The 26,145-nt window shown below is 33.1% G+C and overlaps 1 protein-coding gene across 8 annotated transcripts in view; it reads left to right on the top strand.

Moving 5' to 3' along the window:
- Nucleotides 1-26,145, top strand: part of LOC120767370 (nesprin-1) — a 200,442-nt gene that overhangs the window by 29,405 nt on the left and 144,892 nt on the right. For all 8 annotated transcript variants that reach the window (XM_040093348.1, XM_040093349.1, XM_040093342.1 and 5 more), the window contains one exon: nt 25,255-25,316. In XM_040093348.1, the coding sequence (XP_039949282.1) occupies nt 25,255-25,316 (62 nt within the window). The remainder of the gene's footprint in view (nt 1-25,254; nt 25,317-26,145) is intronic.

Below are 26,145 nucleotides of genomic sequence, written 5' to 3'. Positions count from 1 at the left end.
TACACCTAACTGGAAAAAGCTTGTAACTCGCATGCCAGTTCAGCGGTGTGAAGTAATTTTCTAATTAAAATGCTGCCACATTTAGCGCTAGCGTCGTCGAAGTCATTTGAACGAACTTCTGGCTGAGTCTTTAAGTTTAATGTCTTTTTGTATTACAAACACTTGTAAAATAGTGGAGGTTAATTCTCACACTGCTGAACTATTGATTTTAGTTTTTTGGTTTTTTGAATCGATTCTTATTATTTTTTATTTAGATCGAATGTTATTGTTGCTAGATCTTGTGAGTCTTTCAGTGTTTACGTTTATTGCTCTTATATTAATGCTTTTAGGGTGATAAATACCATGGTTTATAAAGTGAGGTTAAGGTTAGTAGCTTTTTTGCTTCGAAAAAAAAAAAATATTCTTAACTCCTCAATAATACTAATGCCCTCCAAAAGGTCAGACATAATTTTCATACGCTTAGTCACTCTATATTCCAAATTGCTCCGTTGCAAAAAAAAATAAAATTAATGTTCCTTTTTAATTCATGTTTTTCGTATGTTAATGTCAGAAAATGTCGGATTTGAGTGCGATAAGTATTCAATACGTGGGATTTCCTTTAAACGAGCATAATACTTAGCTACTTTCATTTCACCTTTATGCACTTCATACACACGTTTTATACGAGTATATGGTATTATAAGTATATTGCTTACGATATTTTATCAAACGCCTACATAATACCAAGTGACAACCCATGCTCTCCTGTAGGAACATAACTCATGTCTTTATATAAGTATTTATGTATATTAAGGTTAAATACATATGCAAGAAGAAACGCTTTTGGAGCTCAGTAAAATTTGTCATTGCATTCGCTGGCAGAAAGTCAGACTGGTTAGAGTAGAACTGGCTTAAGGCTAGGCCTTTTGGTGTTAGCTATGGCAGTTAAGTTGGAACTGGCATGGCGTGAACGCGTGTATTAAAAAACTATATTGAACAACAAAATGTGAGCCGGTTTTGTGGTTAGTAACACCCAGAAGGAATCGTCGGAGACCCTGTAGAGTATATACCTAAATTATCAGTGTGGCGATCTGAATCGTTTTCGCTTGTTATTTTGCCTATTCGCTTGCCACTCTGTATGTACCCGAATTAGACCCTCAGTTATTGATATATCGAACCGAAATTTTGCATGTGTTACTGCCTAAGATACTGATGCAATCTGCCACTATACTAGCTGCCATACAAGCTGAAAGATCGAAATAAATTGCTTGTATGGAGAGCTTTGTCGTTTGACGAGATATTTTCACGAAATTTTGCATGGATTATTGCCTAAGAAACTGGTGCAATCTCCGAAGAAATTGTTCAGTTTGAATCACTATTGCATATAGTTGCCATACAAACTGAACCATAGGTATAAAGTTCTTGTATGGAAAGCTTTGTCATTTGATGAGATATCTTCACAAAATTTTGCATGTGTTATTCCCTAAGACACTTATGCAATCTGCGAAGAAATTGTTCTCTTTGGACCACTACAGCATATAGCTGCCGTACAAACCGATCGATACAAGTTTTTGCAATGTAGTTTTTGTAATGTAGCTTTGTATTTGCGAAGGCTATAAAATCTCCAGTGCAACCTAAGTAAACTGTTTTTGTTGTTTTAGACTAATTTTTATTAATTTAATAGCTAAGATAAACGTGTTCAAACTATATACATATATGCAGCTCAAACCAGTCCCTTTATTGAACAATCATAATTCCGAACGACAGGCTTGTAGTTGAATATGTATACATATAACGAAGTATATTTCAGCATTATTTAAAGCACTTAAGCGCCACTGACAGCTCACAAGCTTTCTGCAAAGTTTTTTTTTGCAAAAAAAAATATGTATGCATATTGAACAACAAAATGTGAGCCGGTTTTGAGACGCCTACAGTTCTACCGCAAGCGCAGCTCCTTTGGAACTTAATGACGCGTCACTTGTCCTAGTGTGCGTGTGCATGCAACATAGTTGAAGTGCGAGTTGCGCCCATGACACAAGCGTACTGTATATAAATATTAATTTGAACAAAGTTGTATAAAGCACGAGGAACAAGGGCGTGCAATAAGTCGCGAAAAATCAATTTTTATTTGCCAAGTATTTTTTTCTTATACCTATTTTATTTGATTATTCTTATCCTTTTCGGTTTTCACGAAACTTTTTGGATTTGTTGCTGTTTTTGTTATTATTTTTTATACTCAATCCAAGTACACACCCTAATTTGGCATGTCATTTGGCCATTACTTAAAGATTAAAAAACGAAATTTGTTGTGTGTTTTTTTTGTAGACTGCCCTCCTTTTTCTGTTTTTTTCTGCTTTTTGTTTATTCTGCTCACTCGGCAGGCGCGCAGGCAGTTTTTGGCGATTTTCGTTAACTGTTTTCTGGCTGCTTGTTTGTTGTTATTAAATATTGTATTACATAAATAAATAAAACTAAGTTAGATTTAAGCAACTATAATGTTGGCTCATAAGTGTAAATTGCCGTTCGACACGTTCGATGTGCAGTGATGCGCGAAATGTTGGTAGCGAGAAGTAAAAAAAAAAAAATCAATCGCCTTCTGACGTTTTAAAGTTTCATAACATAAATATACTCATACATATATGTTTTAACACATATATACATATGTATGTACATAAAAATATGCTTGTTGTTGCTAGTTAATGAGATCATCGGTTGATATTTACCCGCCACTGTCTAGAATAAATATGAAACCTCCGTTCTCCAGCGACACCATATTGTATTCGGTTGCAGCCTCAGCATCGGCTTTGATACTCTAATTTAAAATGCGATTTTAAATAATTCTAAATCAATAAAACTTGTAGCCGCCTTTTGTTCGCCATAAATTGTCATTAAAGCCGGTTCTGCTGCGTTAAATTTTTAGAGAATAGCCAATTAACGGAAATAACGCTCTGATGACGCTCAATATAATTTTTTTTGTTGTAAAAATGTTAAAAGAAAAATAAACAAAAAAGGCTGAAAAATATTATTACACATATAGAGAAAATACAATATAAAAAAATTAAAAGTATAAAACAAAAAAATAACAGTAAACAAATGAGGCGGATATCACTTAATACTTTTATCGCCTAAAGTAATAAAACATAGAAAGTAGCATAAAAAGTAGATAAATAGGAACAATTTCATTAGTATGAACATAGTCATTATATATTTTTCACAGTTAAAATGAATTCACTTTCATTCACTTTTATAAGTCTTAAAAGCTCGTAATTTACGTCCTTTTTCTAGGGTACTTTAGGTATAAATATATATTCATATATAATGTGAATAATATTTTTTTCAATTATTAACGAAGTCTTACTATTTTTTGCTCATTATAGTAAATAAGAGAGTTTGAAAACCATCACGCTATATCAGGTGCCCTCTAATACTCAAAAGCTGTTCATGAAAGCTCAACAAAACACATACATAAGTATATTGTATAAGCTCAAAGCTTTCACGTGAAATTTTTTCTTAAGTACACTTAATCGTCTTCTTAAGGGTATAGGTGGGTTTGGAAGTTAAAAAAATTGTCTTATTCAAATCCATTCGAGTAAGACCTTCGAAAATCTTCTAAGACCTTTCGAAAGATTCGCTCATCAGGTCGCCTTAGAGCAGCATTAAAACACTAACTTTTGATTTGAAAATATACATTTTGTCGCATCGGTTTAATATCAGTCTTATATACTTTGAAAGGTTGAAACAACAGTGATTTTCGATACAAAAATTTCGTCAAATAAATCAAAAATCTAGGGTGTTCTGACTTTTCATCTACACATCAAATGGGAAGAGATCATGCCCTAACTTTCTCTGGGAAGCCGGCGGATTTAGCCGAAAAATGTATGGCCGCAAAAGCTGCCCTCAGGTTAGGAGAAGCAGGGAATTTATATAACTGCCAGCCTGGATATTCTGTCTTGTCCTGTCACACTTTAATTTCATTCCATAATACTGGAATCATCAGTTCACCGAGCCCAGCACAGGATGTCGCTTCTCTACTCAAATACTTTCGAGGCAATCGTGGAAGAGAAGGATACACTGGAGTAGAGAGGCAATTTTTATGCAATGATCAAAGCTTTCGGGGACCTTCCTTCACCAAGAAGGAGTACACTGCTGGAACTTTCCATCAGCTTCGTTTTTAGGCGTCCTAAACATTGCTAGGTATTCTAAGTGGAGGTGGCTGTCATAAAGGTAGCACTAGAACTACTGCTTTGGAGCGCAGTCTCCTTCAAAGTCCTCTCCGATAGTAGTGCAGCAATGTTAGCCTTGAGTTCGCTGACTGCGTGCACTAGGCTAGTGAAATGATGTCTAAACTGCCTATCTCTTGCGTTATTTTCTAATTAGACTGGTTTGGGTGCCTGGCCACAGCGGTATTGCAGCAAACTGTAAGAATCATGAGCTTGCTAGAACAAGTTCTTCAGTCTCCATAATTGTGAAATGGAAACGGATAAGAGCGCCGTTGGCTTCTTGTGGTTCACAGCTGAACTGTTGGACCTCAGACCAAAATAGCAACGTTGGGAGCTACCAGCGGCTGTGCAGTCGCAAGGTCCCTCTGGCCCAGGGTAAATCGTAAGAGATTTAGCTAACTCTTCGCTCTCAACAAGAGTCATCTTTCAAATGTTGCAGAGGTTCTAACTGGACACTGTTCAATCCTGATCGATTGAACATCTGACCGGATGCCGGCTTATAAGCTGTATGTGAAAAGGTGATTTAGAATCATGTCAACACTTCCCACTTCAATGATACGATTTTGCCAGTTTAAGGCAAAAACACCTTGAATCTCATACTTTTAGACATCCAGGTGAAATAACGGAAATAGAAATAAAACACCTAATCGGATATATGATAGGTTCAGTGGTTTTTGCTATTAGCTGAGATCTAACTAAAGTAGGTTTTTCGTTTGGCTTCACAAAGGACTGTACGTAACAGTTTAAGTGTGTTCCCCTGCCATGCTGGGGAATCAGCCATCTTACCTAACGCAATCTATGCCTTATTTGATGTTGAAAAAAATCGAGCATTTAAGGCTAAGACAAGTTTTTATGCATAGTACATATTATATAAATTTGCAAATATATACATAAGTGTGTATGGACTTTATTTATTTCTACAACAATTCTCCATCAATCAATTAAATCTGATTGCTGCAAGATTTATCGCTTAAATTTGAAGTGCAACAGCGAAATGCATTTATACTCAGAACTAATGGATTAATAAGCGACATTTCAAAAAAAAAATCGCATAAGCCTACAAATGTATATACATATGTACATATATACGTGCATATGTATGAAAAAGCACATTTTGGTAAGCGCATATTGTTCACCTTACTCATGCGATTTGAAGCTGAAAATCAATATTTTATTTGTAAATATGCACATATAATGTATTTACATATACACTTGTATATATGTACATATGTACTCAGGTCCAGTTGCTTATACACTTATAGCACATATACCAAGCACAAGTCATGTGCCAGACGGACCGGTTAGCTGTTGTTTCTATTTGCGCATAAAATATGGGTACTTAAAAAAATGGTTAATAAAAGCAAGTAATTCACTGCAAAAGCATTACAAAAGTGAACGTTTAACGCCGGAGATTAGAAATTTAATTATAGACCAACACGAATGCACTTTTGTTGCAATGACATTGCCGTCTATAATTGTTTGATGTCGTCATGCATTTTCGCCAAAAGGAATTACTGTGAGAATGCTAAAGCTAATGCATATTTTACAGTTAAATTACAATATTAATTTTATGAAAAAAGTTAAATTCATGTACATATATTTATTTATATAATGACGATGACTCAAAGTTGTAAAGCATTTTATATTTGTATTCTCTAAGTAAAGTGCTATGAACAGCTATTTGTAATGGAAATATAATTACTATTTTCATTCAAAAATTGACTGTTACACGCGATTGTCTGTGCTTTTGTCTCCTCTGTTAGATTTTCGAGGGCAAACTAAAGCTATTCATGGCATCATCAATTGTTAGTTGATAGGCAGTGTTTTTCTAATTGAGGGGCTGATGATTACTGTACAGCATTGAGATTACCGAGTTGGTGTTTAGAATACACTGGCAACAGTTTCTATGTCAAAAAGAAAAAAGTTTAGTATTTGGATTTTGAATATCCAAATTAGATTTTCCGGAAAAATGATAATTAGAAAAAAATCAAGAAAAACGTTATTTTCGGTTGCCCCGAATTATGATTTCTTTACAAATACGAAACATTCCTTACTAGAACTTGATTTTAATCGGTCAATTTGTATGGTAGCTATATGCTATAGTGACTCGAACTGAACAGTTTCTTCGGAGAATATTTCGTGGCCCTCATCAATAATTCCAGTCGATTTTCGTGAAGATATCTCGCTAACTAAAAGAGTTGTCCATAAAAAAACTTTCGTATCATCGGTCAATTTGTATGGTAGTTATATGCTATACTGATCAGATCCAAACAATTTCTTTGGAGATTGTACCGTTACTTCAAGTAACAATTCGAGTCAAATTTCGTAAAGGTATATCGTCAATTGAAAAAGTTTTCCATTAAAGGACACGATTTTGATCGTTTAGTTTGTATGGTAGCTATATGCCATAGTTATCCGATCTAAACAATTTCTGCAGAGATTGTACCGTTACCTTAAACAATAATTCAAGCCAAACTTGGTGAAGGTATCTCGTCAAGTAAAAGAGTTGTCCATACAAGGACACAATTTTGATCGTTCAGTTTGTATGGCAGCTTTACGCTATAGTGGTCCAATAGCGGCGGTTCCGAGATATAAGCAGAGTTTTGAGAAGAAAAGGGCATGCGTGAAATTTTTGTTCTATATCTCGGAAACTGAGGGACTAGTTCGGGAATATACAGACAGACAGGCGTTTACACAGACGTATAAGGCTTTTTTTGTCAGATCACCGACTTTTTCTTCTGATTATTACACATTTTGTGGCAAAATTAATGTACCAGTAGCCAGGGTAACCGCTGTCTTTTAATTCGCTGGACTATGTCGTCGTATAACTCGTACAGTTCATCGACTGCGGTATTCACCGTTGCCAAGGCGTAAAGGACCATAAATCTTCCGTAGATCTTTTCTCTCGAAAACTCAACTCGTAACGCCGACTCATCAGCTGTTGTCATCGTCTATGCCTCTGCAATATATAGCAGAACGGGAACAATGAGTGACTTATAGAGTTTGGTGTTCGTTCGTCGAGAGAGGACTTTACTTCTCAACAAATATAATAGCAGAAATTTCACTCTAATACTAACTAAATATATTAAATTAAATATAAAGTTCAAATAAACAATTGACCGAAGTGTGTGCTTCGTAAATTTCAAGGTTAGCAAAGTTCGAGCTATATACTTACACAAGTACTTGCTAAGTGCAGACATTTCTGATAATTTATAATTTAAATCAAACATTTCTTATTTGCTTAGCAGAAGCTAACTTTTCGGACACATATGTGGCACATATGCGCCCACTTTATGCACACAATGAATTAAATCAAATTTGAATTTAACGGCTAATTGAATAAGTTCTACATTTTTTTGCCAAGCAGTTGTGGAGACGACTACAAAATCAAGCATTGCTTGAAGAAATTCTCAAAGAAGGAATGAAAACAATTAAAGCTGCATACGCAAGTTTGTATGTGCTCGCCTAATGGTTACACTTGAACTATTAGAGCTAATTAAGAGACGATTTAAATTCTAATGATGACTATAAAACTTTATATTCTTCAAGTCTTCAAAATGTATATACAGTAGGGTGGGGCAAACAAATTGGATGATATTTTTTTGTAGAAACGATATAATTTTCAAGTAGTTGGTTTCAAGATATACATTTTTCCAGCTGATAATTAGAAAAAATAAAAACCTGTAAGGCGGCGGACCTTCCCGTACAATTAAGTGCTCATTTCTCGAGAGAATTTCTTAGAAATGCCTAAGAACCTATTTTTCAGCATATCAAATGAAAAAAAATTTAGGATTTTTGAGCCACCCTAATATACACTCATGGAATTTGCATGTCTTTTTGTCTATAAAAAGCCGAGGAGTCGCCAAAAATTTTATTAGCTGGCTCATATTTATTCTAATTAAAAAAACCGTTTAATTGTTATTTGAATTTGCGCTCTAAATTGACTTACTTCATGTCGTAAGAATTTGTGTCAGTAATATTCGAAAGCAGATTTCACTTGTTCACTGTTATAATAATTGAAGCTTTTTTGGACGACGTGACTTGGTTTTGAAGAGCGCGGTATTTAATAATAAAAATATATTGTACATATGTACATGCAAATACACACTAGTAAGTTACTCACTTCGCTGTGAGCTGAATGTATGTATATTAGAGCGGGTCGATTTAGAGGAAGCCAAAAATGGAAAAATCGCGTATGCTGGAAATGTTCTACGGATCACCATGAACAACTTTGCCTTAGTGATTATTGGTCTAAAACCGATTTCGAGTCAGCGACTTTTAAAGCGAATTTGTTTTAGGGATCATAACAATTTGTTGCTCAGCTTTTGAGATACCGAATGGAATTTAACATACAGGTGTATTTTGATATTTTATTGCTCATTTGTCGGCATTGGTCAGATCGTACAACTATAACATTTATGTATCTATATATAAATATATATTGAACTATATCTCCCATACAACCGATTACTCAGATTTTTTTTAACTTTGTCTTAAACTTTGCTGACATAAGCAAAGTTTTTCAGAATGATTCTTAGAACATTTCATGCGCGATTTTATAGAAAAAAATCGATCCGCTCTAATGTATATCTGTATATACATATTTGAGAGAATTGACCATTCATGGAATCATCACCTCCTCACTACTGCACTGTGTAGTTCCCACGGTATGATGCACTGGAGGAGGTATCGATAGTGAGGCCACAGTGTCTGTTATAATCCGCAGGTATCCTAAAGGATGACTACTCTTCATGGACCTAGTAACTGAACTCCATCTGGTATCGCAATTTCAACTTTCAAAAGTAGCTTCTTTGCAAAAAAAAAAATCAATCTCCATTTTCCATATTTGTCAGCCATCTATATTTTGTCGGCAAACTTTCAAACACTTCACGGGTCAACGAGTTTGACAAGTGCGCTAGCATGCTTCCCTATTTGGCAACACACTCATTTATCAGTTTGTTATTATGCAAAACAGTTGCCAAAATCAATAGTTGCTGCTACCTACAAGCATTTTGAAATCTGCGCTGAATGAGCTGCTTAACTGTTCTCGAATTTTGGCAAAAGCAAATTGGGCACAAGAGTTGACAAAAAAAGTGGCCATTCAGCAGCTTCCTTAAAAATTCTAAAAAGAACCAAAACCAAACTGGATTTTTGGCCGTTTAGCAGCATATACATACATACTTACATCTGCTTGTGTGACATATATATATATTTATGTATGTTAGATACTCCAATATACGATCGTGTATGATAAAGTCCGAGTGATTTGCCCACACAAATGACGTCCAAATAACCATATTCGTATAAAGTATATATGTATATACCAACAGACATTAATAACTGCTTTTGTCTGACGCTTTTATGCCAAGTACAACTCTTTAATTTATTCTGCCTCTTATTTTCGGCTTTTATTTGTTATTCTAATCGTTTGTTTATTTTTGAATACTTAACAAGATTTTTTCTTTGTCAACGAGGTTGCTAAGCTATTATTATAATTATTTTTGTTTAAATTGTATTTTCATGTTTCAAGCTCGTTTTTTTATTGTTTTTTTTTCTTCACTATGTGTTTATTTAGCTGATTTGTTTGGGTTATTTTCAATTATAGAATTAAGCCATAAACATAAGATCCCGCAAAGAATTAATTCGACATTTTCGACACTCATTTCATGGTATTATATTCTATATATGTGGGATTTTATTTTTAAGCTTTTAACGCCATGAATTTTTGTTTTATTCTAAAGCTGAACTTTTTAACACTTTGAAATTGTTTATGTTTTGAAAGGCTCTTGGAATAATAAACTGTAAATAGAGGCATGTGCCAAATACTTAACTATTATTTTCTTCTCAAAAATCGGTGAATCATATCTAAGGGTTAATTATGTATATAGAAATTGACATTCGCGAATTCAACAGAGAAAAATGTTTTGTTAAAAAAAATTTGCACTAGTATATGTTAAACCGTTAAAACTAATATATTATATTATTTAATTTTTACAAAAATTTGGGGCCTATCTCCAAGAACTTTCTCGCCTCTTCACTACTACGAGCCTAAAACTCTCCCCCGCCAAATTCACGGCCACCTTTTACAAACTGGCCTAAGGAATACCGACTAGATCTCAACATTTCCGTCGATTTAGTTAGAATTCCGACTTTAAACCACTTTGAAATCTTAATAATAACATTCGACTCCTCCTTTCACTCCTTCACTCCGCACCAACCGCGATTGTCATAAAAGTAAAGAGCCGCAACAAGACCCTCAAGTCGCTAGCCGGTAGCACTTGGGGCAAAGACAAAGAGACGTTGCTGTCAACATAGTATAAGACAATCGGGTGGCTTGTTATAAATTATGTCGTTCCAATATAATCCTCCGGATGCAGCAGAACGCAGATGGGGAAGATATAAACTTCCCAAAATACCGCAATTCCTGCTCGGATGTTTTCGCGGAAACTATTCCTGCAGTCACCTGCTTGAAGGAGAGCCGCCACCTGGAAACAACAGGAGAAAACTCCTCCAACACGTAGATGATATAAGTACAACAATATTCCAACCAAACTTCGGACGGGACTAACTTTCGACAGGCATTGAACGTTATTCACAGTGGAGCTATTAATATCATCTTAGACTCCCTTCCAGTGAATGGCGTACTTGGTGCCCACACACTACCGATCCCAGAACAAGAGTGTCTCTATCGCGGTTTTGTTCTGAGTATTTTAGCAGGTTAAACTCCTACTTGTCCTGAATAGACCCTGACATACCTTACTTATGTCCTGCATGCAATGAGTCCCCGCTTCTTTGCATGCCCCATGAAACCAACTCTCTTAACCCCCTTCTTCCCTTGGTCCGAACCCACCGAGAAAACTAGTTTCCTGAGGCTCCCTCAAGTAACTTCGATGATAGCTAACTTATTACTTTCACTCAAGCACGGTTTAGATACCCGTTGCAACAACAACAATGTACAAATTTAAGTCATCCCTAATAAGAAGTGGGTTTCTTATCTTTATAGTCCAAGGTGATGATCATGCTTAAATTTATAAATAGCGTCTATTCTCTCGAGGTATAGGGGCAACAAATGTCGTCAGCGTCCAGATCCGGAAATTGCGCTGGACTCAGAAGCAATTTGCTTCAAACGTTGCCTCAGTCTAGCTAATTTCTTTCCAGCTGCCGATTATTTGAGATCTCAGGATAGAAAAATGTCGTCAGGGTCCGGATGCGGAGTATACGGTGGATACAGAAGCAATACAATAATCCATCACCTCAATTATGCCATCTCTAGGCGTCGAAGTTATTTTGCATTCACGAAATGTGTCACGCTGTTTACGAAAATCAGTTTGACTCATTATTTGGGCGCATGAATAATAATTTATTAGTGAAACTTCTTACCTAAATACCTAAATTCTGATTTATTTCCACGCGCATTTCTTCTCGAACGCCCAATGAATAACTTTCTTTCTTGTTTTGCATTTTAAGCAGCCATTAATATTCGCTGATTCTCTATACAATATTATTGACGCAGAATGACGGACTACTGAATATTGAGCATAGCCATCAACGGCAATTAAATTTGATGAATGAAGCTACATTTTTCGTTGCAAAAAAGCGCTATGCTTCATTCAAAAAATATGTACATATGTATGTACATACTTACCTCTATATGTACATACATATATACGTACCTACATATCTGTGTGTTTTCAACGTAAAAGCGTGAACCGACACAAAGTTAGAACCGCAGACAGCTGGCGTTATTGTTATAGTAATTTTATTCGACATGACCTATTTACTTAGATATTATTCATATAAGCCTATGTACTATGTATGTATGTTTGTATGCAATTACATCAGTAAGAGTATGCTGAAATACAAGTACTGCGTGAGAATTGATGCTATTTATACATATTATTTTTAACTACATATGTACGAGTATTTACCGTTGCGTAAGTTCATATGCTAATGTTTAGCGCGGAAGCAAATGTAGTTTGCTGGCGGTTTTGCTGTATAAGAAAATACTCAATACTCGTAAATACGAGTACGTATTGTGAAAAAGTAAGTGAGCAGTCGAAAGTGCTTAACAACGTAGAAATAAACAAATATTGAAACTACATAATTACATAAGTATCTCATAGCGTATGCTTATACATTAAGCGCTGTGAACCGAACTAGAGAGAAAAAAATCTACTTGCAGTTGGAAATATCTTCACGATCTGAAATTAATTTGAGGAAAACTAGTTTACAACTAGAATTTTCTGATTGAAAATTAACAAGTTCGAAAAATATTAGTTCGTATTTATAAATTTGTGATTGAAAATTAACTAGTTCGAAAAAAACTAGTTTACAATTAGAATTTACTGATTGAAGATTAACTGGTTTCAAGAAAAAACTAGTTCACAATTAGAATTTAGTGATTAAAGATTAACTGGTACAAGAAAAACTAGTTCAAAACTAGAATTTTTGTTTGGAAAAAAACTAATTCACTAACAGAATTTTTTAATTGAAAATGAACTAGTTCGAAAAAAACCTAGTTCACAATTAGAATTTTTTGATAAAAATGAAATAGTTCGCAAAAAGCTAGTTCAAAATTATAATTTTCTGATTGATAATGAAGTACCTCGAAAAAAACTTGTTTACAACTAGATTTTTCAGATTGTATATGAATTAGTTCGAAAAAACTAGTTCTGAATAGAATTTTCTGATTGAAAATTATCCAGTTTCAAAGAAACCTAGTTCAGAACTAGAATTTTCTGATTAAAAATGAACTGGTTCGCAAAAAACTAGTTCACAGTTAAAATTTTCTGATTGAAAATAAACTAGTTCGAAAAAAACCTAGTTCACAATTAGAATTTTTTGATTAAAAATGAAATAGTTCGAAAAAAGCTAGTTCAAAACTATAATTTTCTGATTGATAATGAAGTACCTCGAAAAATAAATTGTTTACAACTAGATTTTTCAGATTGTATGTGAATTAGTTCGAAAAAAAAATAGTTCTGAATAGACTTTTCTGATTGAAAATTATCCAGTTTCAAAGAAACCTAGTTCAGAACTAGAATTTTCTGATTAAAAATGAACTGGTTCGCAAAAAACTAGTTCACAGTTAAAATTTTCTGATTGAAAATTAACTAGTTCGAAAAAAACTAGTTCACAACTAGAATTTTTTTTAATGAAATGAATGAAAATGAATTAGTTCGAAAAAAAAATTAGTCATATGCGTAGTCATCCGATTTTGCTCATTTTAACAGTGCACGTTAGGAATATGTATACGCCATTAAAGAAAAAGAACGATAGGAATATTTGGGCAACCTCACACCTCAAAACGGAGTAATAAAATATTGAGAAAACGTGTTTAAAAATAAGCTGATGAAGTTGAGTGAACTCAGCGGCTACACTGTAGAATGCTGTAACCCAAACGATTAAGAATTTTAGTATGTTATTTTTGAAGTTATAACCTATCGAAATATGAAAAAAAATGTATTTTAATAATTTCAAACTAGGTGTATGCCTTAAATTTTATAGATTTTTAGTATAACTGTTTCGAACTAGTGTGTAATTGGTGTGTTTTCAACTCAAATTGAACAGTTTACTCGCAAAATATATTATAAATTGTACGAAAAGAACTTCTTCGGGCTGCCTAATTGAAATCGCGATTCATACTACTTCTCGGTTAGTGTGTGACTAGTTCATTTACTCGCTGGCTACATGCATACACATAAACACCAACGCATGTTCACCTGCTCGCTGCAGTATTTTATAGCTACTAAATTGCTAGGTGTAGACGTAAATGGCTTATAATTACAGTTCACCGCCGCCACTAGTGGACTAACAAATTTGGTTTTTAGGAAAACCAACTGTACACACTATACAAGTACATATGTAAATACAAACCACAAACAAATTTTAAAGTCCATTAAAACACTCGACACGTACTTATCGAATGACTACTTAATATCGCTGCTACACAGCCATAAAATGTGTGCTTACCTTATGGACTTGTACATAACAAAGAAATTATTTACCTATTAATTGTAAATATATTAAGTACGTTCATATGTATGTGCCATCAAATCAACTAAAAATATTTTTTTTGCTATTTGATTTGTTCACTTAACCGCAAAAAAATCAGGCAATTTTATATTTTTTCAACAGAAAATAAAAAAAACATGCACACATGTACAAACACACGCACAGGCAGCAGCCTTGCCCATTTGTAGGCGCCTCACTTTGGCAGGTGCCACCTCCACACCGGCGAATCAAGTGAAACAATGCCAGGCAGCTAATCTGCTCAGAGGAAATTAAGTGTGCGTACATACATACATAAGTATGTACAATTATGTGTGGACATATGTGTGTTTGTGTGTTTAAGGCTGATTGGCGTCGGAAATGTCGGTGGCTTTATGAAAAATCACTTGTAGACCACACGCTTCAGTGCGCTTGATTTACAATGCAAGCAAAACATACACACACACGTCTAATGTTATATATGTACATCTATAGTATATATGTATGTATGAATATTTATTTAAATTTGCGTCAAAAAATATTTATGGGAAAATATACACCTAGAACAATAAAATTTTAAATTTATCGTTTGGAACGCGTACTTAACATCGGTCACCTCTCCTAACCTACCATCAAAATAGAACCGTTTCGATTCTGAGTTAGTTCTAATGATATTTGCCTTTGAAATTCCATACAATGAAAAGCGGTATTTAAAAGTTCATTTTTCCGTTTCCTCATTGCTTGTTAAATAATCATAAATTTAGAGAATATACATATGTAGATATTGGGGTGCTTCAAAAAAATTTTTGAATTTTTTTTCTCAACTCTTACTCCCTCAAATGTTAGTGATTGTCAAAAAAATAATCCTCCCTCAAGCCGGGCGCTGTAGCTTAACTCTAAGGGGTGGCTATTTTTTTTAGGTTCCCATACATTTAACATAGGAATTTCAATTTTTTCATTCAAACTAAAATTTCACCAACTAATTTTTCGTTTCTCAAAATAACCATCACATATTCATAAAGTTGGCTTTTCAAACTTTAAAAACTCCGGCGAAAAAATTATTATTTTCAGAAACTTTATTTATTTTTATTGAAAAAATTCCAAATTTCGAACCATTATGTTTAATCGTCTAATTGAGATAATTAAACTTTGTCGCGGGAATTTTGAAAGTTTGAAAAGTCAACTTTATGAATATGTGATGGTTATTTTTGAGGAACGAAAATTAATTGGTGAAATTTTAGTTTGAATGAAAAAGCGAAAATTCTTATGTTAAATAATAAGATGACAGTGTTTAGATATTTCCATCTCATGTTCTTCACAGCAACTTTGACAAGTTGCGTCCTCCAGTATCTGTATTCTATCGCGTGAGTGTCAATGCGACATTGTCTAGTTAGGACATTTACTATTGCGGCCATGTGAACCTTGGTTAGTTACAATGACTCATATGAACCTTGGTAATGGCGAGTAGTAGTTCCATGAATATTTTACGTACCACTCTTTGTTAAAACACTGTCGCAGCCCCTAAAGTGTTTCATGAACCTTTTATGTTCCACTTTTGGCTAGAACACTTTCGCAGCCCTGATTGCGGACCAACGTATACTGAGCTCTGGCGAGTCCCATAGATCCAGCGTCCGAACGCACGAAAATAGAGGAACATCTGCGCGTTCCCATCCTGTTGGTCCTTGGGTAAGGGTGTCTTTTATTGCGAGCTCATCGCTTTTGCAATTTCCGGCGATTTTGCTGTGGTCAGGCAACCAGTTAAGTTTAATATGGAAGTAGCTTGACTACAGCTCGTGAGGTCAGATTCTCTTTGGCTAAATTTGAGCTCACTGTCTTTCGAAGCTTTTAGATACAAGAATTTTTGATTTAAAAAAAACAAAAACAACATTCCTCTGAGATAAGTATTTTTAGGATATTTTATGCTCTACAGAAATGTGTAATGTTAAAATTTTTATCACAAATGTATCAAAATATTTTTAATAAAACAGTTTTTCTACGTATTATTTACATATAAAACTTTGGATGCTCATCGATACCTTTTAAAATTAATTATTATATTAAGCGGTTTTTTTTCTCTCAATATAAGTTCATTTTTACCCATATATTTTCAAATTCGTTTTTCGGCTTACTTTCATACTAGTATATCTACATACGTACATGTATTGTCTATAATTATACATCTCTTTGAAAAGTATTATAAATTTATTTTGAATGGTGTTAGTTATATTGTCGAGACTCATACACGCTTAACAGAAAATTTTACGGTTTTTTCCATAATTCAATATAGAATATTGCCTATTGTGTCATTTTTGACATGATTTCTGTCTTATATATGTATACTTAAATTCAATCTAGGCAGTCCCCACTAACAAGTTTTATAATATAAACATACTTACATAATTGTAGTTGTTTGCTAGATGTTTTGTCGAGCTTCTGCTTCACGTATTTGTTAAAAGACAAATGGAGGGTTCTTGTTCGTACATACTTATATACATTTTACTTCATGTCCCGTCCTATTAAAAAATCGAGCCTTTCTGAGTCAGTTCCTGAAATCCCTGAGGCCACTAACAACTTAAATGAAAGAATCCTTATTGATTACGTTGTTTCCTCCAATAGCGTGTCACTGTTAACAAATGTTACAACAGCTGTTAAATTCAATTTTACTGAGCGTCTACAGCGCTGTTAATAAGGTGTGTTTAGAGCATGCATTGTAGATATTTTGCATAAATGAAACTTTGTGGGTCCTCCTAAATGAGTTTTAGCGAAAATATTAGTAATTAATACATTATATTTTGCGCCTTATAATTATTTTGAAAATTTGTCTAAGCACAGAATACAGAATTTCTCTTCTACTTTTGAAACATAAATTAACAGAAAGTTCCAAATAGTATATGATTTTCATTTGTAGTATATGGTTTTTTGGAACTTTTGTTAAGGAAAATAGTTGATTTAATTATTATCAGCTCGAAATACGCTCAAAAATATTGTTCTTCCCAGTAATGTCTGACTTTCAAGCCGACAAAAATAAACAAAATTTTGTCGAGTAGCAACACTGGTTACATTTTTTTTTTAAGTTTGCTTTAGAAAATTTGAAAAAAATCGATTTTCACTTCCAATTAATAAAGATTTTAATTAAGATACAAACAACTTCGAGGTCTTTACATAAATACATGAAAATCCAACCGAAATCGTGGTTGACATTTGACTATGTGATTTATTGAGTGCGGCCAGCCTTCCGAAATTGATTTATTGCGCATATTTTAATCGCAATGTCAATTACGTAATGGTCTATTAGCATAATATCCTTGGGTCGCACAAGCAATTAAAAATAATTATATATATATATATATATATATATATGTATATATGCATGTATTTATAGATAACAGCCTTTCAGTTCATGTAAAATATATACTACATATGCATATATAATACATATACATATGTTCATATGTGTATTAAAATTAGCCTTACGAATTTCTGCCTTAAATTAGTCATAGGTAAGTTAAGCGCTTGCTTTAAAACATGTCCGGTTCGTATGCAATAGGTGTATGTATGTGGGTGTTTGTGTTGCAAATTTATCAGATTAATTTATCAGCAGCACGTACACCATTTTCTTGTTGACATTTTTTAGCTTGGAATTATTTGCAGTTTATTTGCGAATTTCATTCACGAATTAATGCGGTGGCATTGTGCAATAATGTATGTGCATACTTACGTATATAAATATGTTTGTCGATACGTATGCATACGTAGATATGCATGTGCGTAGATAATATAATTTTTAATATCGAGCGCAAACACTTTAATACTCAAGCGCTGTAGAAATAAGAAATAAGGTTGGCGAAAATATTCACAATAACCATGTGATTTCATTACAAAAGAAAACAAAAACAGCAAAAAAGTTATCTGCGGCTGCACCGAAGCTAAAATACCCTTCACAGTTGCATTTATTGTAGCTTAGATAGTATAAAATGACCCTTATCTTGCATTTCATCGCTCGGTTTGTATGGCAGCTATATGCTATAGTAGTCCGATCTGAAAAAATATATTTGGAGATTGAAACATTGCCTAGAAAAATTACCTATGCCAAATTTCGTGAAGATATCTCATCACATTAGAAAGTTTTCCATACAAGAATTTGAGTCCGATCGCACAGTTTTTATGGCAAATATATGCTATAGTAGTCCGATCTGAAGAATATGTTTGGAGATTGAAGCGTTGTTTTCTACAAAAGTTTATGCCAAACTTTGTAAAAATATCTTCCCAAACAAAACGGTCTTTAATACAAGGACTTGATTTTGAACTGTCACTTTGTATGGCAGCTATATGCTACAGTGATCCGGTTTGAACAAATTCTTCGAAGACTACATCGTTGCTTTGGACAATAACACATGCCAAATTTCGTGAAGATATCTCAACAAATAAAAAAGTTTTCTATATAAAGACTTGATTTTTATCGGTCAGTTTGTATGGCACCTATATTTTATAGTGTTCCGATATCGGCGATTCAAATAAAAGAGCAGTTTTTTGCGGAAAAAAGGTGTGTAAAATTTCAGATAGATATCTTAAAAACTGAGAGACTAAGTCGCGAATATACAGACGAACGGACTAGACTAAGGACCTAAATCAGCTCTCCTCAACACGCTAATCATTTATGTATATATTTTATAACGTTTCCGGCATATTCTTTTGAGTGTTAGAAGCTTCGTAGCAAATTTAATATACCATGTCAAAGGTATAATATATAAATAAAAGTAAAATAATACACTTGCTGTCTGTATTTATTCAATTTGCCATATTTTTGGCAACCGGTTTGTGCATTTTGTGTTTTTTATTTGTTTATATTTTTTTCTTTATTAATCTTTTAAATCTTTTTTTAAATTTTTTTTTATTTTGAATTATTTTATTTTTTTTATTTACTTATTTGTCTTTTTTATTATTTTTTTTTGTTAACACAGCCGTGGTGTTGGGGGTGAAATTTACTGTTATCTGTAAACGTCGCTGCTTATGCAAGTTTAAAAAGCACTTAGGTGGTGTTTGAAAAATTTAAAAATAAACCAAACAAAAATGAATAAATAAATGAATTAAAAAAATCTTAATTGCATGCCACTTGAGCTATTTATATTTGTTTTATTAATTGCGGCATTCACTCAAAACTTAGCTACTTTTGAGAATATTATTATACTTATTGTAATATTTATTTTAGGTTAATTGCTACAAATGTTTTACATATGTATGTATGTACTTTGTAAAAAATATTTATTTTTTGCTGCCATTATTAGTCGACTATATTCGCTATTAGTTTGAGTACTGGCCAGCACGATTTTGAACCGAATCTTCGTAAATTATACCGCAATAATGTCAAAGCACACTTTTATAATTTTCGGGGCACTCGGCTAAATTTCAAATGTGCATAAATTTGCATATGTGAAGCACTTTCATGTTTGTTAAACCACTGTTCGTCACAAATTATGCGCACAACCTTGAACTAAATTCTATTTTAATATTAATTTCTAAAGCAATTTGCACACAGCAATCACTCACAACACAAATATTATCGTACATACTGTTTTACATACATATACATATATGTACATATGTATATATGTATATTTGTATGCATACATACATACGTGTGCGGTGGAATGAGTACACTTTCGTACTTATCGAAGAAAAAGTGCGTCACTGAACCACATACTTGTATAATTTGCATATGCTGTATAAATATATAGTTTTTTTTACACTGAAATTTCTTTAAAATGAATCTCAACATCCGTTCCCATAAATAAAAAACTAAACATTTGTGTATATACATACATATGTATGTACGTATTTTTTTCTAATGAGCGATATATGAACATTATAATTGGATGCTACGTTGGGGGCCAGAAATTATCAGTGAATGGAGCTATACTATATAGTATATACTATGTATTGTATATGTACATATTATGCATATATCTATAATACATATAAATGGTGATCCATTTCGAGTTTCTCTATTTTTTTAAAGAAAAGACATAGAAACTACAAATTTAATGGGGAATGCTTATTATGAATGAAAAAAAATCTTTGGTATTTAGTTTTTGAAGATTATCTATTTCAAATGTTGGCTGCGGCTACGTCTCAGATGGTCCATCCGTTGAGTTCTATTTTCAATGGCTCGTCCAAGCATTTCGACTGCTAACTGATGAACGACATGCGTGATGTTTTGCTCCAAGGCTTGAATCGAAGCGGGATTGTCCGCATAGATTCTAGACTTCACACATCCCAACAGGAAAAGGTGTAACGGTGTTATATCTTACAAGCTTCAATTCCAGGCATCAAATAGTCGGTTATTATGGCGCGATAACGGTCGCCATTGACGGTTACGTTCCCACCGCCATCATTTTTGAAGAAATGTGGATCGATAATTCCACTGGCCCACAAACCACACCAAACCGTTGTTTTTTCTGGATGAAATGTCAGCTCTTGAAAAAAATACGCCAGTCGTTCTATACGTCAGTCCAAATTGCTGCAAGCTCAGCTAGGCTGCAACATTATACACGATGTAGGTGTTATTGGTCCACGGGAGGGTAATCAATGGCATGAAATAGAGTGAATTGAATGTAATTAAAAAAAGGCATAAAAAAGTATGCTTTCCTGTTTCAGACCTTAAATAGAACACTGAATTATTTCAAGCCTGTATGTATATCGAAATTTATCCTAAAAACTGGTCTCTTCGGGTTTAAAAAAGGTTTTTCTGTTACAGACCTTTAATATATCACTACATTACTTCAACCATGAATGTTGAAATTTTTCTCACATATGTAGTGGTCTTCAAAGGCTTAAAAAATTTGACTTTCCTGTTTCAGACCTTTAATAGACTGTATTATTTCAAATAGGTTCATCGAAATCCGTCTCACAAAGTGGTCTCTTCAGGTCTAAAAAAAATTAGGCATTCCTGTTTTAGATATTTTATAGGTCACTGTATAATTTCAAACATGTATGAAGAAATCTATTCCGAGAACTGGTCTCTATAGGATTATTGAAATGTCTCTCACAAAGTCCGTCCCTATAGGTTTAAAAAATTATGTTTTCTTATTTTGGAATCCATAGAATAAATTATAAATTTAATTATATTCTATTGATTTCGGGAAAATCAAGCCCCAAAAATATTCTCAATCATTTCTGTGAAATTTTATACAAAAATTATTTTTCTTTTAAATCTATATATGTATGTATTGGGACTCAAAAAAATAGAGATAAAGCTTGTGTAAGTAATTGCATAGTATATATGTATGTGCATATAACGGCACTCGCTCAATATTTCAAAACTTTTTCAACACTTGTTGTGGTTACTAAGGCTAATTATACCAAAAGAAAGAAAGCAAATCAGCGAAAATATTATTTCAGTAACGGGAAACGGGATAAATGAAATTTGCTGAGGCGATATGTTTTTCTAGAATGGTTGGCAAGTTGCCAAATTTTTATTGCTTCCTTTATTGTAGGTATTTTAATTACAAAGTTTTTTTTTTGTTTTGTCTGTCTCATTAACTAGCTAGTCTCGAGCTGTCAATAGACCATGGCTAGTTGGCGACAAAATGCACATAGTCGCTCCTGTCACATTAATTCTTGTCTATAATGTGCACTTCGTATTCAATTTTCTCCTGCCTTGATTCGCTAATTATTTAGTTTTGCAAGTATAATTAAAAATATTACCTCATTCTGCTGGATAAACAATTTTATCAGTGAGTTAAAAAAAAGTCGCAAATTTTGGCATTCGAATCTTTATAATTTTGCGTTGATTTCTGCACTTTATTTCTCAACACGTTGGGATTATAAATTCCACAGATAAGATATCATAAGTACGTACAGTAAATGTTATCAGAATTTTATGTGACTAAATAAAGAAAAATGAAGGTTAACTAATAACAATGCATCAAAATGTCTAAACATAATAATTTGTATGTGGACTTTCTACTTGTTATCAGAAAATTACCGTAAACCTTTTGAGGTGAACTTTTAACATAAAAATATTTATATATAAACATTGAAAATTAAAATCATTTGATTCGGTTGTTAGAGCGATACCTTCAGAGCTGCCAAGGTATACGAGTACTAAAGCTTCTTATCAGTATTTGATAGAGAGCTCGTAATTATTTCCATATATATTTATTATTATGTGTTTGCATACACAAGTGTGCCGATTGTTATCACTAAGCGCATACTATTCAATTTATAAGCACTTAATAGTTTAATATCATGATATGATCGAACAGTTAAATGATAAGAAATTACAATAAGGAATACAAATATGTAATACCAAAGCCTAAAATTAGACCATTAACATATTTAAGGAGGCACACTACCATATAAATCAGGGTAGATAGTTTGTGAAAGCGAAAAAGTCATAGTAGAATGAAACCAACTACAAAAAAATTTAAAAAAAAGTTAAAGAAAAAATAATTTACGGATGATCTGGGTTCGTTGAAAGGAAGGTTAGGGACTTGGTTGAATTTTTAAGGGTTAAAAAGGGATTATCTCAATTTCCGGCAAAACTACGAGTCCTATAGAAAAATTGTATTAAGCAAAGTTATAGGCAATGAGAAGATCTATTTGTATAAGTGCTGTATTGACACATTTTTCGCTGAATCATAAAATTTATGTGAAAAATTGTGGTAACTCAACTTTTGAGTTTTTTTTTTATTTTTATCTTCCAAAAAAAATTATTTCACAAAATTTAGTGTAAACTTCGCTTTTTATGTCTTAAATACAACTATGTGCAAAAAATAGTAAGACATTGTTCATAATTTTTATTTTAAGATTCTTAATTTATTCTTCAAAATCTATGTCGTCTTCCACAAAGGAATTGTAAACGGTGGTTGCGACACGAACTCACGAAGAATCAATGCAGTATGCGAAGGTGCATTAAAATGGTGCGAAAACCAAGAGCTGTCGGCCCATAATTCCGGCCTCTTCTTACGAATAACTTCGCGCAAACGACGCATAATACTTAAAGAGTGTTCCTTGTTGACAATTTAGCCGATCGGAATGAATTCGTAGTTCACCACACCTAAATAATCGAAGAAAACTGTCAACATAACCTTGATTTTCGACCTGCTTTGATGTGGGTTTTACGTTTACAACTCACTTTTGACACGATATTCGGTTGATTGATCGACTGTATCCGGGACGTAAGCATATGTAGATCCAAGACTCATTGCCAGTAATAATACATTTCGCGACATCTTGGTAGTGGGAAAGCATTGTTTCACAGACATTAGCACGACGCTGTTTTTCGAAAAAATTTAGTGATTTTCGAACCAGTAGTGCTTTCATTTTTCTTAGGTACTGACTGATGTTCGAACGATTCCAGTAAAATCTCTGACTGTTGATTGTCGATTCTCAAGTATCGTCGATCTTTTATTTTATTGATATGTTGATCATCAGTTGATGTTTATGACCGTCCTGGACGTGGTTCGTCGTCAAAGTGTTCTCGATCCTCTTTGAATAATTTGTACCAATCAAAAACACTTGCTCGCTACAAATGATTATCACTGAAGGCCTTTTCCAACATTCTGAAAGTCTCGGCACCAGAAATCTTATTCCGCTTACAAAATTTAATGGAACTTCTTTGTAGAATAATTTCACTCATCGTAAAAATCGCCGAATGCTCTTTATGTACTTCAGAAAAACAAGCGTATGCTAAACACTAATGATTATTTTGATGTGGCATTGGGTCAGACGTCATTGACCCTCAAACCAACCTAGAGAAAAAATATTTTCACGAGAATTTCGTGCGAAATTTAAATTGAAAGTTTTTTTGCTGATAGCAGTATACTGCATTTTTTTCTTTTTCAAAATAATTATTTTACCACCTTATTTAATATTGAAAAAAACTTCAATTTTCAAGCGAAAATTCACACATCCAAATATCTTTTTTTTAAGTCGGCAGACTTTTCTTAGTTGATATCTCTACTTTCTGATGTTGTAAAAAATGTATACATTCTATGATAGCTTTCTCAGAAAATGCATAAAATGACCTAATTAAACAATATATATTTTTTAATATGTTTCAACCAACTGCAATTTTTCTTTCTTACTTTTTATACTTTTAAAAGCTTTTCACTCGCCTAATATAAATTAAAATTGGTTAAAATTATAAAATTGATTCCCTTTTTGCATTTATCTATAGTATTACTCTGGCTCATTGGTAGTTTCCTTATAGTTCTCTCAAAGGGTATCGCATGATGGCATACATATGGTACATTCAAAATTTTAAGCTTTTAAGTAAAACAAAACTTAATTTATTATCATTTAAATGTGAATTCAGAATCCTAAGTATTTTTAGTTATTTTATCATTACAAATCAGGAATTAGAAATATCAAAATATTCGCTTTCAGTCAACTAGTTTAATAACAAGCAGATCACTCCATTTGCCAATCCACTTGGGAGATGATCATATAGATGAACTTTTAATATTATTTATTTTCAATTCCGCATACGCCTTCTTCGTAGGGAGCCAACTGGGCGAGTGAGCCGCGCAGAATTTCATTTAATGATGTTGACTCCCTTTCTGCGGCCCAATGACACGTACTCGAATATTATGTATGTTGCGGGCTATACGAGCGGGTCGCCGCTCACTACGCGTCTCTTTTTCTAATACTTCAATTTTTAAATTCATGATATCTTGTGAATGGAATGTCCGAATCGAATAATTCAAAAAGTTATAAACACGTATTGAATTAGTCTTGAATATAAAGCGATTTATTGATAAGGATTAATATCAAGGTAAAATTATATACAAAGTCTTATTCCGATTTAAAATTTTTTTTAATTAATCCAACAAACAAACGACTATTCCAAACGATAACTTATCAGGAAAGCAATACTAATTGCAAAAACAAAACCAAAAAGAGGAAAAAATTATCATAAATATATGATTTATTCGAAAAATATTTAGCGTTTGATTAGTTAGTCAATAAAAAAAATATACACACTTTATATAAATATGTAAATATTGGCATTTCAATAACTTGTTCCACAACTCATACCATATTTTTCTCATTTTTATTACAGAGGAGCAAGAACGTGTGCAGAAGAAGACATTTACTAATTGGATTAATTCGTACCTCTCGAAGGTAAGACTATATGAAAGTTCAAAGGCATTTGCTTTTTAGAAAAAAGAAGATATAAATTGCATTTATACATATATGTATGTATGTATGTGTGTTGGCCTATATAATTAATTGTAGCATGTGTAATGTGTATGTAATTTGAGCAACTTTATTTGCTTTTAATTACCAGCTTTGTGTAATTGTATTGTACATTGCCATTACCTTGAATTAGTTGTTGGAGATGCAATACCGAGATATTAAATTACACACGCATGCAAATGCAAATAAACATTTTTATAACTAGTTTTAAGTAGGCAACAATGTTAATATTATATCTTAGAATTTATTATTGTTAACTTGCTTGGGATGCTTGAGAAAAAGCTGCAGCAAACCTGCAACGATTCACCATTTAATTTTTGTCAGTGGCCATGATTGTTTGTCAAAATTTCGCTTCTTAATGGCGAATCAATGACACCGCTCATCAATTAGGTTGTTTGGCCATGAAAACTGTCATTGAGATTGACTGGTCACAGGATAAGTCAAAACAATATTTTCTTCGTAAATAAAAAACATTTGAGTAATTAAGTTGACAATTATGATCTTTTTTTAAATTTATGTATGTGTTAGGGGGGTTCTTAGGTTAGGTTATATGGGCTGGCTGTCCTATTATACATAGACCCACTGACGTTTCTTATGAGTAGGGAGACATTTTTAAAACAGTTTTTTTTAATTTCACTTTCACTACTTTTGTAGTCGAAGGAACATAAGATTAAGTGTCAATTGTACAGATATAGTTGAGGTAGTTAAGAGGTCTGGGTACAGTTTTTTTTTGAGAAAATTAAGTTAAGATTTT

Source organism: Bactrocera tryoni, chromosome 2 (assembly GCF_016617805.1).
Source record: "Bactrocera tryoni isolate S06 chromosome 2, CSIRO_BtryS06_freeze2, whole genome shotgun sequence".
Taxonomy (NCBI): Eukaryota; Metazoa; Arthropoda; class Insecta; order Diptera; family Tephritidae; genus Bactrocera; species Bactrocera tryoni.
The sequence above is the reverse complement of the archived record's forward strand: the minus strand, read 5'-3'. Positions and strand labels throughout refer to the sequence as shown.